Source organism: Procambarus clarkii, chromosome 42, assembly GCF_040958095.1.
Source record: "Procambarus clarkii isolate CNS0578487 chromosome 42, FALCON_Pclarkii_2.0, whole genome shotgun sequence".
In the NCBI taxonomy this organism is placed as follows: Eukaryota; Metazoa; Arthropoda; class Malacostraca; order Decapoda; family Cambaridae; genus Procambarus; species Procambarus clarkii.
Genome location: NC_091191.1, coordinates 21,323,624 through 21,339,163, shown reverse-complemented (window position 1 = coordinate 21,339,163; position 15,540 = coordinate 21,323,624). Strand labels below are relative to the sequence as shown.

The following is a 15,540-nucleotide window of genomic DNA, read 5'->3' as shown; positions in this document are numbered from 1 at the left end:
TCCGGAAGTGGAGGAGCTTCAAGAGATCCATAACCTTTAGGCATTTGTCTTGTATGTTTTGTAACCTTTATATACACAATAAAGCAAAATATATATATATATTTATATATATATATATATATATATATATATATATATATATATATATATATATATATATATATATATATATATATATATATATATATGTATATGTGTGTGCGTGTGTGTGTCCACCCTGGCTGACACCTACATACACTTCGGTGCTGATCAAGCGGGTGGGACAGCCAACCACAGAAAAATAGCAAAATCAGTCAAATACAGGCGATTAGAAGGTCAATTCCCCCCTTGTTCCCATAGCGTCTGAGGCGCATGGCCCCTGGGGTAGGAGTGCCTTGGGATTTCTCAAAAGAATTGGGTTCTAGGCTCATTGGTATCACCAGAGATTTACATTTGGTAACGTCTACATCGCCATATAATACAACTCCCAGAGACTGTCATAAGCGAGGTTATTAGGAGACTTTGTTTTATCCCGTTTGGTTGCGACTCAATTTTTGTGATTAATTTAAAGTATTTGGTGAGAAATTTAACTTTCTTTCTTCAGGGCCTGTCTTTGTTTGTGTGTGGTTTGTCAGTCCTTTGGAACATCGTGCACTTTGCCAGGGAGCTGCTTTACCACCCTATTTCCAGGACCTAATTTTTAAGCAACATATATTTCTCAGTTGCTTGTTAGTGGTCAAGTGGTCATTTTCTTCAAAATTTCTGGGACTCTCAAGGCGTCCTTCTCAACAATGACGTGTTAAGACATCAGATCTCCGGGCCTTGGTTAATCCAGTCACTCACCGACCAGCTCTGTAATGAAGAGAAAGTTTAAAGGAAGCCACGAAGTACAGAAGCTGCAAAAGGAGATAATTTGAGACCGGACCGAGATATAGGCTTCATGTTACAGATATGTGTGTTGTGATGAGAACTGTGATGGAGAACTCTAGTTGTGTCATAGTACGAATGTGTTTCATTTTACTGCAGAAATAAGCATGTGCAAAATTGGAATAAGAGGCCACGTAATTATTGCTCCTCGTGTTACAAACTGTCCGGAAAATGTAAGTGACTAATAAACAAATAATATTTGTTTGTAAATGAGTCACTGTTCTGTTCACTATTACCATTTAATCTTGGATTGTTTCATTAATTATTTCTTGCATGCAACATTCTTCAACATTACGTACTTTTCACTGCAGGTCAACATGTGACAACGTTTGACCTTCGCCACTACGAGTTCCTGGGTTCCTGCTCATACCTGCTAACTAAGGACTTTGTGACTGACGACTTTGAGGTTGTTGGCATATACAAGGCCAAAGATGGTGCTGCAAGTCTAGACGCCATTGTTGTTCACGGCCAACGCATAGATGTCACCCTACACGTGGACGGCACCGTCGAGACCTCTCAAGCTGGAGCTCAGGTCAGCGTTCCGTGTTGTTAGTCATGAACACTATTGTTTCTTCCATAGCTCAATACTATTACTCTATTAGTCTGAGTTACATTATTATGCACACGCAAATATTTTTTCCTCCTCAATTTCCAATACGATTTACGAAACGTTTCGACATTTTTTTTTTTTTTTTTTTTTTTTAGATATATACAAGAGTTGTTACATTCTTGTACAGCCACTAGTACGCGTAGCGTTTCGGGCAGGTCCCTGGAATACGATCCCCGCCGCGAAGAATCGTTTTTTCATCCAAGTACACATTTTACTGTTGCGTTAAACAGAGGCTACAGTTAAGGAATTGCGCCCAGTAAATCCTCCCCGGCCTGGATACGAACCCATGACATAGCGCTCGCGGAACGCCAGGCGAGTGTCTTACCACTACACCACGGAGACATTATAAGTAATGTTTGCATTGCTTGGTTTGGGTCCCGGTAGTGGAGTCCGTTTAGGGTCCTGGTAGTACAGTAGGGTTCGTTCTCGACTCACAATCGAGAATCCTTGGCGGGACAGAAATAATTGGGCACGTTTCCTATCACCTAATGCCGCTGTTTACCAAGCAGTAAACAGACACACAGGAGTTAACTTGTTGTGGGGTTGCATCCAGGGGAGGGTCAGTAAGTTGACCCTGGGATGGGGGGTACTTCGATTTATGCTTGGCATATACTGTATATATAAACTGACTACCTGTCCCCCAACACAACGAATTCTTAATTGTTAAATAAAAGGGTTACCACATGGATGCAGTTTTTCCTTCCTCAGTGGAATATCAATAAGCTACAGGCATCTTCAAAATTATAAATGATTTCCCTTGGGCAACCTCTTAAAGGAAGTATCTATTAAGGTATATCCTTCTTGAAGGATTCCCTCGGTATTTTCCTGGAGCTTTCAGAATCACATTTGGTTGTGAGACCTATCCTGACCTACCCGCTCTGCAGAGTTCTTCATAGCTTCCTAATTCCTAATCTCACTTGTCCCAACAGCAATACCTTCTCTAAAGGGTTCGGGTTTCCTCCTCTGTGAGTCGGCTCCTCTTGAGTCGCCTAGCTTCTGGGTATCGAGTACGACTTTTTCACCATTGAGAGGCCTTTCGATGAGGAGTTCACTAGCTTTGTGCTAGTGTGCGTTTACAAATTTCTGATTCATGTGTTTCAGTGCCTGAGGTCTTTCCTAGGTGTGACATTGGGTCATACTGATTCTTCCTTATCTGTGATTGTTGCTATCTCTCTCGGACAATATTCGTGGATAAGTGTAAGACTTGCCTTCTTCCTGGCATGCCTGCCTGTTTCCGTTGCAGTTTGGGTAGTCTCATGTGGGCCGTCACCACAAAGTCTGCCATATTGCAAACCATGATATGCACGAGATTATTATCAACATCAGGAAAAACAGCTCCGTTCCACTGCAAGCAGCTAACACCAAGGTACGCCGCCCAGGTACCAGAACAAGAATCGTAGATACCAGTAGACACAACCATGCGATCAAGGACATACAGCCCAGGGACTAGCGCCCAGTGCTAGGATAAAATGTTCAGTGCCAGGGAACGCAGCCAGTGTCACACTATCAGTAGTGCAAGAGCGGGGTTTAGGGTAGAAAACTTGGGGCAGCACGTAATACCAAAAGAGAACAGGGAGGCCGCACCCAACACAAAGAACGGAGAGTGTCACCCAGGGCCTACATTTAGCTCAGCTACAAGACGATTACAGAAACGTTTGAATCACAGAAAGCCCCGTAATGTCCCTCTCCCAGAGTCGCAACAGGAAAGAAGACTATAGAGTCCACAAACCAGGATTGAAATTGAAACCAGGATACCGCCACCTGGTGAACCCCTGGGACTAGGAGCAAGATATCGCACAGGAGGTAAGTCAAAGTAAGCACAATGGTAACCCTATCCCATGCATAGCAAAAAGGGAAATGAAATAATGGAGGAGACGGCTGGGCAGAGCCTGGATCATAATAGGATGAACAGGAAACCAAGCCCAGAGAAATCCCCAATAGATAAGCTGTAGAGCCAAACCAACCTGGATCCAAGCCAGCAAAAACGTGCCTAGACGGTCACCTCCCGCTGCTACTGGTGCACACCACGAAAGGTCGGCTGGAAGCTATCTGTGACAGGTCTGGCGAGTTCCACCCACTTCTGGCGGCCGTTGAATCTTCTGGCTCAAATAAACTGAAAAATCGGTAACCACAGCTACATAGATTAGCATTACAACTCCTGCCACAACCTGAGAACTTCCTGCACAGGGTTGTCCCAGGGTAGGAGCTGGCTGAACACATTGCAGACGTAGAAAAAAGGGTGTTTGGAATGGCACACTCAGCCGACATAATGTGGATTACAACTTCACCAGAAAGAAGGGAGGACAGAAAGGAAAATCCAGCATGAGGGTGACAGACAAAATGTTCTCCTAGAAAGAACTTAAGACAGGAAGTCGAAAGACATCACTAACCGGAGAGAAGGTTGCCACCTCATCTGGAAGAAGCAGGTTGGAGAGCAGTCCAATTACATGTGGAGAGAGTATTTTGGCTGCAGACACATGACATGGATGGCAAAGAGTCTTCCACAGAAGACCTTTTTTCGCTAGGAATTCGAAAGAACTCGTCTTCAGAGCAGCCAGGAACCAGAAACATCCACAGCCGGAAGGTCCCGGGTTCAGTTCACACGGAATTCAACGCTGGATTTTTTTACTTACTTTGACTGAGATGAATAGTGACCCTCGAATGGCCAAATAATGTGATGTTTCAAGGAGTTTACATAATTATGTACCTAACTGTGCACATTACTCTATTATACAGGGAAAAACTCGGTTCTGTTCATTAATACAGGAGTGCACATTAGTACAAAACCATGAATTGAAATAGTACAAATCTGTGCACTAATATAATACTGTACTTTATATTAAAAATGACTGAAAATAAATAGAAAATATATTAGTATGTTGATCAAAAAGAAAATAAGCTGTTACAAATGGAACGAGTTTCGCTATATGTTCATTTATAGTGGCAGAGGCTGAGGCACAGATGTCCTTCCCCCAAGTCCTGATAATCACGCCCTCTACCTAGCGTTCTCGACACATACTCATCAAAAATATCTTATTAATAACTATTTCCCTTGTCGGAGACAAGAAACCTGTGTGTGTTAGGTTAGCATCAAGGTCCCACCCCCTGGGACAAACTACTGACCTGCCTCAGGATACAACCCATAACTGTTCCTTAACTCCCTGGAACGTATTTACTGCTAGACGATCAGAGTTATCAGGTGGAAGGAAACGTGTTCAACCGTTTCTGTCCCGCATGGGGATTACATCCGGCTATATTGACGGTGACTCGAGAACGTTGACCTTTGCTGAAGTCAAAGCTCTGTGATGCACCTTAAATAGAGATAAAATCGGAAAAGGTTCACTCTAAAGAGATGTAAATTGAATTTGCATCAATTAATTTGCGTTCCACGCAAATTAAACGCAGGATCAACGTCATCTATGTTAATTCAACGTTAAATTACCGTTGCAGGCGATGAGTCACAATAACGTGGCTAAAGTATGTTGACCAGACCACACACTAGAAGGTGAAGGGACGACGACGTTTCGGTCCGTCCTGGACCATTCTCAAGTCGATTATGACTTGAGAATGGTCCAGGACGGACCGAAACGTCGTCGTCCCTTCACCTTCTAGTGTGTGGTCTGGTCAACTTAAATTACCGTTGATGCAACGTCGAACCAAAGCCATTCTTGGATATTATGCAAACTTGGCAGTTGCTTGGAGGTCATGCCGCTACTGATGACGTTAGGTCAGTGACCCGAGGTGGTCAGTGACCCGAGGTGGTCAGTGACCCGAGGGGGGTCAGAGACCCGAGGGGGTCAGTGACCCGAGGGGGTCAGTGACCCGAGGGGGGTCAGAGACCCGAGGTGGTCAGTGACCCGAGGGGGTCAGTGACCCGAGGGGGGTCAGAGACCCGAGGGGGTCAGTGACCCGAGGGGGTCAGTGACCCGAGGGGGGTCAGTGACCCGAGGGGGTTCAGTGACCCGAGGGGGGTCAGTGACCCGAGGGGGGTCAGTGACCCGAGGGGGTCAGTGACCCGAGGGGGTCAGTGACCCGAGGGGGGTCAGTGACCCGAGGGGGTTCAGTGACCCGAGGGGGGTCAGTGACCCGAGGGGGGTCAGTGACCCGAGGTGGTCAGTGACCCGAGGGGGTCAGTGACCCGAGGGGGTCAGTGACCCGAGGGGGTCTGTGACCCGAGGTGGTCAGTGACCCGAGGTGGTCAGTGACCCGAGGTGGTCAGTGACCCGAGGGGGTCAGTGACCCGAGGAGGGTCAGAGACCCGAGGGGGTCAGTGACCCGAGGGGGTCAGTGACCCGAGGGGGTCAGTGACCCGAGGGGGTCAGTGACCCGAGGGGGTCAGTGACCTGAGGGGGGTCAGTGACCTGAGGGGGGTCTACGACGTGCCATCAATCACTTGTCGCAACTGCACACCTCGTCGCCAAATTTTCCATCGACGCGACGACTTGGGAAAATAATATCCAGCGCCTATAGGTGCCATAAATTTATGCACAACACAGCATTCCTTATCAAACTTAGACATATCCTAGCCAAAAATAAATTATCCCAACATTAAAGCATATACAGTGCATAGTGGTGACTTGGTGAGTCACCAAAATATTTAGTGGTGAGTTGGTGAGTCACCAAAATATTATAGTGGTGAGTTGGTGAGGTGCTTGACACACTAGGTGAGGCACCGAGTCGCTGGGACGCACTCAAGAAGGAAGCAAGAAAGACAGACTAAAGTCAATTACCACAATGAAGGAGTCATGTCACTGCTGTCCGTCCTCTTCCACAACGTTACTGTGTGGAGTGTTCCATACCTTCAACCCCTTGACCCCCGCGGGTCAACCCCAGTCTCACCGACTGGCAGCCAGGCGCCAATTTGCTGCAAAGTATAATAATAATTTATTGTGTTGGGGGACAGGAAGCCAGAGTATATTCATACACGTTAGGCTTATCGAGGTCCTCCCGCCCCCCCCCCCCCCCCCCTAAGGTAGAATTACTGACCCCGCCCAGGATGCAATCCCACAACGATCTGATTAACTCCTGAGTACCTATTTGCTGCTAGGTAAACAGAGGCATTAGGTGAAAGGAAATGTGCCCAACCATTTCTGTCCCGCCCGGGATTCGAACCCGGAATTCTCGATTCGCCGAGAACGAACCGGACTGTACTGACTCATTACAACCAAGCGTGAGGGCAGGTTGAGCCCGTTATCTTGAGGTTATCTTGAGATGATTTCGGGGCCTTTTAGTGTCCCCCGCGGCCCGGTCCTCGACCAGGCCTCCACCCCCAGGAAGCAGCCCGTGACAGCTGACTAACACCCAGGTACCTATTTTACTGCTAGGTAACAGGGGCATAGGGTGAAAGAAACTCTGCCCAATGTTTCTCGCTGGCGCCTGGGATCGAACCCAGGACCACAGGATCAGAAGTCCAGCGTGCTGTCCGCTCGGCCGACCGAACCCCGTAGCTGAATCTACAACATCAACAGCGGTGAGAGTACTTACCAATTAAGGAAGACTCGTCGAATTCCTGTGGCTCCGTCCCATGTTGGAGTGTGTGGGAGGAGGTGTGCTGGCTGCTGAAGGACACCATGTTGAATACTTCATCTTGAGGTTATCTTGAAATGATTTCGGGGCTTAGCATCCCCGCGGCCCGGTCCTCGACCAGGCCTCCGTTTTGTTACACACACCCCGGAAGTAGCCCGTAGCAGCTGTCTAACTCCCAGGTACCTATTTAATGCTAGGTAACAGGGGCATCAGGGTGAAAAAAACGTTTTGCCCATTTGTCTCTGCCTCCACTAGGTATCGAACCCGGAACCTCAGAACTACGAATTCGAAGCGCTGTTCACCCAGCTGTCAGGCGCCCTTCATACCCAAGACTCCTCTATAAATTAGAGGTATCATCAGGCAATATCACCGTGATAAGGTTACTGAGGAAAGGAGGACAGAAGAACAAATCAGTAAATCTGTGCGATGGTACAATGTGGTTGCCGCTGGCAATCCCAATCATTATGGACGAAGAGGTGGTGGCCGCGGGAGAGAATCAGTAATAGCAATGATTCGTCTTGGATACAAATATCCATGGAGATTCGGAATGGAAACAACAGTTGAGCAGAGGAGTTGCAGAATCTGCGGTGAGAGTGATGAACACCGCCTTGACTATTACCTGAGAGAATGTGAACACCTGAGAGACATGAGAAGTATGTGTAGAATAATAAACCTCACATTGTTTGAGTTAGGAAAACACTATTTGTCAAATATTGATACTGTTCTTGAAAGATTCCCCAATTTTGCACCAGCAAGATAACGTAAGATTTTAATAATTAACGACTGTTAATCTTCTTGTTTGATAAGCTGTTCACTTGAGATAGTTAAGCAAGTCCCATCTGTGCCTGGATACAAGTGACAGGATGAACAACCCAACGGATTTTCTTCCTATTGGGGGAGTGATGTACAAGGAGCCGGTCAGCCGAGCGAACAGCACGCTGGACTTGTGATCCTGTGGTCCTGGGTTCGATCCCAGACACCGGCGAGAAACAATGGGCAGAGTTTCTTTCACCTTATGCCCCTGTTACCTAGCAGTAAAATAGGTACCTGGGTGTTAGTCAGCTGTCACGGACTGCTTCCTGGGGGTGGAGGCCTGGTCGAGGACCGGGCCGCGGGGACACTAAAAAGCCCCGAAATCATCTCAAGATAACCTCAAAATAACATGCTGCTACGGCAGTATGTCCACTCACAGGATAAGTGGCGCTGCCCAATAAACAGATAATTTATATTTCTGGCATGTCACATATGTGGGTTGGTGTGTGCTTGCTTCTCTAGTCTCGTATATCATGCAGTTCGTCTAGTCCAGAGTAAACAAATAACTTGCAGAAAACATCTGCAAGTTATTATTTCTCTTCTGCAGTATGAATAAAGTTATTTTTTATTTTGATGATATATTTAGAATACTAATAATATTGTACAAATGTTTTCATATGCTTTCTCTTTTAAAATTTCAGAACAAGTATCTGCAATAAATACAAATTTAGTAAATAAAGTAAACAGGGGTCCTCTTGGGCTCTTTCAAGTCGTACAATAATGTATATGTTTGTATAGTTATTGAAAATCTAATGCTATAATATTATTTACATCAGGTTCACAGTGAAAATGGTTACTCTGCCTTGAAGATGCCAGACCTGTTGGTGACCTGCAGCAGGCACTCCCAGGGATGCTCTATCACAGTTGGCGGGAAGTACTTCAACAGGTTAGTGGAAACTCATTCCCAATATTGTTTTTACAATTATCAAACAAAAGTAGTGTTGGAGGAGAGAGTGGGGGAGAGAGTTGTGGAGAGAGTTTGGGAGAGAGTGGAGGAGAGAGTTGTGGAGAGAGTTTGGGAGAGAGTGGAGGAGAGAGTTGTGGAGAGAGTTGGGGAGAGAGTGGAGGAGAGAGTTGTGGAGAGAGTTGGGGAGAGAGTGGAGGAGAGAGTGGACGAGAGCATATGAGAGACTGTTGAGAGAGAGTGGGGGAGAGAGTTGGGGAGAGTGGGGGAGAGAGTAGGGGAGAGGGTTTGGGAGAGAGTGGAGGAAAGAGTGGGGGAGAGAGTGGGGGAGAGTGGGGGAGAGAGTGGGGGGGAGAGTTGGTGAGAGTTGGGGAGAGTAGGGGAGAGGGTTGGGGAGAGAGTGAGGGGAGAGTGGGGGAGAGAGTGGAGGAGAGTGGAGGAGCTGGAGAGAAGAGAGTGGAGGAGAGTGGAGGAGCTGGAGAGAAGAGAGTGGAGGAGAGCGTATGGGAGAGTGGGGGAGAGAGTGGAGGAGAGTGATATAGTGATAAGCGGAGTGGTCCTGATACTGTTTGATAAGGTCAATACCTGGACCTTGTAAATGATAAGGAATATTTTGAACCATTAACGTTGAGACTGGAGGAAGGAAGGACCAGACCGGGAAGAATATGATAGGTAGAGAGCTAGATGACAGCATGGGGGGGGGGCGGGGGGGGGTGAGATGTGTAATTACCTCAGTGTAGTTACAGGATGAGAGCTACGCTCGTGGTGTCCCGTCTTCCCAACACTCTGTGTCATATAACGCTTTGAAACTACTGTGTGTGTGTGAGCGTGCGCGCGCGCGTGTGTGTGTGTGTACTCACCTAATTGTACTCACCTAATTGTGCTTGCGGGGGTTGAGCTCTGGCTCTTTGGTCCCGCCTCTCAACCGTCAATCAACTGGTGTACAGATTCCTGAGCCTATTGGGCTCTATCATATCTACATTTGAAACTGTGTATGGAGTCAGCCTCCACCACATCACTTCCTAGTGCATTCCATTTGTCAACCACTCTGACACTAAAAAAGTTTTTTCTAATATCTCTGTGGCTCATTTGGGCACTCAGTTTCCACCTGTGTCCCCTTGTTCGCGTACCACCAGTGTTGAATAGTTCATCCTTGTTTACCCGGTCGATTCCCCTGAGGATTTTGTAGGTTGTGATCATGTCCCCCCTTACTCTTCTGTCTTCCAGTGTCGTAAGGTGCATTTCCCGCAGCCTTTCCTCATAACTCATGCCTCTTAGTTCTGGGACTAGTCTAGTAGCATACCTTTGGACTTTTTCCATCTTCGTCTTGTGCTTGACAAGGTACGGGCTCCATGCTGGGGCCGCATACTCCAGGATTGGTCTTACATATGTGGTGTACAAGATTCTGAATGATTCCTTACACAGGTTCCTGAACGCCGTTCTGATGTTAGCCAGCCTCGCATATGCCGCAGACGTTATTCTCTTTATGTGGGCTTCAGGAGACAGGTTTGGTGTGATATCAACTCCTAGATCTTTCTCTCTGTCTGTTTCATTAAGTACTTCATCTCCTATTCTGTATCCTGTGCCTGGCCTCCTGTTTCCACTGCCTAGTTTCATTACTTTGCATTTACTCGGGTTGAACTTCAACAGCCATTTGTTGGACCATTCACTCAGTCTATCCAGGTCATCTTGTAGCCTCCTACTATCATCCTCTGTTTTAATCCTCCTCATAATTTTTGCATCGTAGGCAAACATTGAGAGGAACGAATCTATACCCTCTGGGAGATCATTTACATATACCAGAAACAGTATAGGTCCAAGGACTGACCCCTGCGGGACTCCACTTGTGACGTCTCGCCAATCTGAGACCTCACCCCTCACACAGACTCGTTGTCTCCTGTTGCTTAGGTACTCCTCTATCCACCGGCGTACCTTCCCTCTCACTCCAGCCTGCATCTCCAACTTTCGCACTAGCCTCTTGTGTGGCACTGTATCAAAGGCTTTCTGACAATCCAAAAATATGCAGTCTGCCCACCCTTCTCTTTCTTGCCTTATTTTTGTTGCCTGGTCGTAGAATTCAAGTAACCCTGTGAGGCAGGACCTGCCATCCCTGAACCCATGTTGATGCTGTGTTACATGTGTGTGTGTGTGTGTGTGTGTGTGTGTGTGTGTGTGTGTGTGTGTGTGTGTGTGTGTGTGTGTGTGTGTGTGTGTGTGTGTGTGTGTGTGTGTGAGTGTATGTACTCACCTAGTTGTACTCACCTAGTTATGGTTGCGGGGGTTGAGCTTTAGCTCTTTGGTCCCGCCTCTCAACCGTCAATCAACAGGTGTACAGGTTCCTGAGTCTATTGGGCTCTATCATATCTACATTTGAAACTGAGTATGGAGTCAGCCTCCACCACATCACTTTCTAATGCATTCCATTTGTCAACCACTCTGACACTAAAAAAGTTCTTTCTAATATCTCTGTGGCTCATTTGGGCACTCAGTTTCAACCTGTGTCCCCTAGTGCGTGTGCCCCTTGTGTTAAATAGACTGTCTTTATCTACCCTATCAATTCCCTTGAGAATCTTGAATGTGGTGATCATGTCCCCCCTAACTCTTCTGTCTTCCAGCGAAGTGAGGTTTAATTCCCGTAGTCTTTCCTCGTAGCTCATACCTCTCAGCTCGAGTACTAGTCTGGTGGCAAACCTTTGAACCTTTTCCAGTTTAGTCTTATCCTTGACTAGATATGGACTCCATGCTGGGGCTGCATACTCCAGGATTGGCCTGACATATGTGGTATACAAAGTTCTGAATGATTCTTTACACAAGTTTCTGAATGCCGTTCTTATGTTGGCCAGCCTGGCATATGCCGCTGATGTTATCCTCTTGATATGGGCTGCAGGGGGACAGGTCTGGCGTGATATCAACCCCCAAGTCTTTTTCTTTCTCTGACTCTTGAAGATTTCCTCTCCCAGATGATACCTTGTATCTGGCCTCCTGCTCCCTATACCTATCTTCATTACATTACATTTGCTTGGGTATACATCTCTAACAACCATTTGTTTGACCATTCCTTCAGCTTGTCTAGGTCTTCTTGAAGCCTCAAGCAGTACTCCTCTGTCTTAATCCTTCTCATAATTTTGGCATCGTCCACAAACATTGAGAGAAATGAATCTATACCCTCCGGGAGATCATTTACATATATCAGAAACAAGATAGGACCGAGTACAGAGCCCTGTGGGACTCCATTGGTGACTTCACGCCAATCTGAGGTCTCACCCTTCACCGTAACTCTCTGCTTCTTATTCCTCAGGTACTCCCTTATCCACTGGAGCACCTTCCCAGCTACACCTGCCTGTCTCTCCAGCTTATGAACCAGCCTCTTATGCAGTACTGTGTCAAAGGCTTTCCGACAATCCAAGAAAATGAAGTCCGCCCAGCCTTCTCTTTCTTGCTTAATCTTTGTCACCTGGTCGTAGAATTTTATTAAGCCAGTCAGGCAAGATTTACCCTCCCTGAATCCATGTTGGCGATTTGTCATGATGTCCCTTCTCTCCAGATGTGTTACCAGGTTTTTTCTCACGATCTTCTCCATCACCTTGCATGGTATACAAGTCAAGGACACTGGCCTGTAGTTCAGTGCCTCTTGCCTGTCGCCCTTTTTGTATAATGGGACCACATTCGCCGTCTTCCATATTTCTGGTAGGTCTCCCGTCTCCAGTGACTTTCTATACACTATGGAGAGTGGCAAGCAAAGTGCCTCTGCACACTCTTTCAGTACCCATGGCGAGATCCCGTCTGGACCAACAACCTTTCTAACATCCAGATCCAGCAGGTTTCTCTTGACCTCCTCTCTCGTAATTTCGAACTCTTCCAAGGCCGCCTGGTTTACCTCCCTTTCTCATAGAACAGTGACCTCACCTTGTTCTATTGTGAAGATCTCCTGGAACCTGTTGTTGAGTTCTTCACACACCTCTTTGTCATTCTCTGAATACCTGTCCTCGCCTGAGCTAAGTTTCAATACCTGTTCTTTCACTGTTGTTTTCCTTCTGATGTGACTGTGGAGTAGCTTTGGTTCGGTCTTGGCTTTGTTTGCTATATCATTTTCATAACTTTTCTCTGCTTCTCTTCTCACCCTGACATACTCATTCCTGGTTCTCTGGTATCTCTCTCTGCTTTCTGGTGTTCTGTTATTCCGGAAGTTCCTCCACGCCCTTTTGTTCAGTTTCTTCGCTTCCATACATGCCCTATTATACCATGGATTCTTCTGTTGCTTCTCGGATTTTTCCCTTTGGGCCGGGGATGAACCTGTTTACTGCCTCCTGACACTTTTGGGTAACATAGTCCATCATATCTTGTACAGACTTATCTCTGAGGTCTGTGTCCCAAGGTATTTCCCTTAGGAAACTTCTCATCTCTTCATAATTCCCCTTTCGGTATGCCAGCCTTTTGTTTCCTAGTTCTTTTTTGGGGGAGATAATTCCTAGCTCTACCAGGTACTCAAAGTTCAATACACTGTGATCACTCATTCCCAAGGGCGCTTCCATCTTAACTTCCCTTATATCCCACTCATTTAGGGTAAATATCAAATCAAGCATTGCTGGTTCATCTTCTCCTCTCATTCTTGTTGGTTCCTTGATGTGCTGGCTTAGAAAGTTTCTTGTTGCCGCGTCCAGCAGCTTAGCTCTCCATGTTTCTGGTCCTCCATGCGGGTCTCTGTTCTCCCAATCTATCTTCCCATGGTTTAAGTCTCCCATTATTAGTAGTCAAGATCAATTCCTGCTAGCAACAGAAGCTGCTCTCTCTATTATGTTAATGGTGGCCATTTTGTTTCTATCATATTCCTGTCTAGGTTTTCTGTCATTTGGTGGTGGATTATATATGACTACGACTATATTTTTTTGCCCTCCAGTTGTTATGGTACCTGCTATGAAGTCACTGAAACCTTCACAGCCCTGAATAACCATCTCCTCAAAATCCCAGCTATTTCTTACCAGCAGAGCTACACCACCCCCACCTCTTCCTTCCCTCTCTTTCCTCTTGACATAATAGTCCTGTGGGAACACTGCATTTGTTATCGTTTTCGTGATCTTTGTTTCTGTGAGGGCTATTATGTCTGGGTTTTCCTCTAGTCCCCATTCTCCAAGCTCATTTGCTTTATTTGTAATTCCATATATATATTAGTGTACATTGCTTTGAGGCTCACTTTCTTCTGTCCCTTCTCAAATCGCCTCCTTAGTGAGTGTTCTGCTGGTGGGGGAAGCTGTCCCATGGGTGTGAGGATCTGTGAGGTGGATAACAGGGTCTCAGAGGATACTGAGATGAGGGGCGGGGGCTCCAATGAAATGGGAGGGACAGGGAGGGTATGGGGTGAAAGCGGAGAGAGGACAGGAAGGAAAGGGGGGAGGGGGGACTTAGCGGGAGGAGGGGAGAGGTAGAAGGGTGGGGAGAGGGAGATTTGGCTGAACATTTGAGTGGGGGCAGGGAGGGTTTGGGGTAGGGGGTTTTCAATGCAGAGGAGGGTGGCGGGGTTTTCCTCCCCGCTGGTGTTACTGGGTAGCTGGTTGTGGGTTCCCCCTCGCCTCTGGGGGTGTTGTGTTGGGAGCTGTGACTTCCTGGTTTTCCCCTCTCGCCCTGCGCCTCTTCCTTGCTTCTGCTGCCATGACTCTCTCCTCCCTCGTCATGTCTCTCTGGAGGAATACATTTTTGAATTCTCCCACATTTTGCAGGTAGCTCTTCCTTGATAGAATCTTCTCCTTTGTGTTTTCGTTTGCAAACACTATCTTTATCACTCGGTCTCGGTCTTTGTTGTACCAGCCTAGCCTGAAAACCTTCTCAATGCTATGCTCAGCCCCTTCCATGTCTTGTGCCTTCAGTATTTCATTCACTGCCTCTTTGTCCTTATCATTCTACTCTGTCCTATTGGAGCCTTCCTGCTCTTTAATACCCACAGCAACCACTGATCTTTTCCTTTCCAGCAGCTGGCTGTTGTTGTTGCTGTTAAAGATTCGCTACATGGAACAATAAGTTCCAAGTAACACGGGCTATGGTGAGCCCGTAGATAGTTATTGAGCAGCTGGCTAGTAGAGCATGCCGCTTCCTGTGAAGTGGCTGCTTTCATGGCCACCTCCATCACTGCAGACATTACTTCAGGGTTATTTTTTTGTTAGCATTTCTGCAAATGTTGCTTTTATTGTGGCATTCTCTTCCAAAATACTATTACCACCTTCTCCCTGGATGATTTTCTGAGTCTCAGCATCGATACCATTCTCTTTGAGGGCTCTAATCTCCTCCTTTGCTGCTGTCAGCTCTCTTTTCAGGTTGCTTATTTCGGTCTTCATTTCCTGCATCATTTCTTGCATCTCACTCTTGACGTCCTCCAGAAACTGGGTGAACATTTCCTTCATTTCGTCATTTTGACTTTTCCCTGTTCCCCTGGTACCTCTGCCTGTCATGCTTGCCCCCTGTTCCTATAGTTGTGCCGTGATAGGATTTGTCAGGAGGGCAGAGCGGGATGGGGGAGGAAGAGAGAGAGAGAGAGAGAGAGAGAGAGAGAGAGAGAGAGAGAGAGAGAGAGAGAGAGAGAGAGAGAGAGAGAGAGAGAGAGAGAGTGAGTTTGTGGGAGAGAGGGGTAAGAGTGGGGTGAGAGAGAGGGGTGAGAGAGAGGGATGAGAGAGAGACAAACGCACGGGCGTGCGTGTGTTTGCGTGTCCGCACGCACGTGTGAGTGTGTGTGTGTGTGTGTGTGTGTGTGTGTGTGTGTGTGTGTGTGTGTGTGTGTGTGTGTGTGTGTGTG

The 15,540-nt window shown here is 46.9% G+C and overlaps 1 protein-coding gene across 2 annotated transcripts in view; it reads left to right on the top strand.

Moving 5' to 3' along the window:
• The window catches only part of LOC123770249 (uncharacterized), a 407,808-nt gene that overhangs the window by 315,692 nt on the left and 76,576 nt on the right, over positions 1–15,540 (top strand). For both annotated transcript variants that reach the window (XM_069339938.1, XM_069339939.1), the window contains 2 exons: positions 1,218–1,438; positions 8,632–8,741. In XM_069339938.1, the coding sequence (XP_069196039.1) occupies positions 1,218–1,438; positions 8,632–8,741 (331 nt within the window). The remainder of the gene's footprint in view (positions 1–1,217; positions 1,439–8,631; positions 8,742–15,540) is intronic.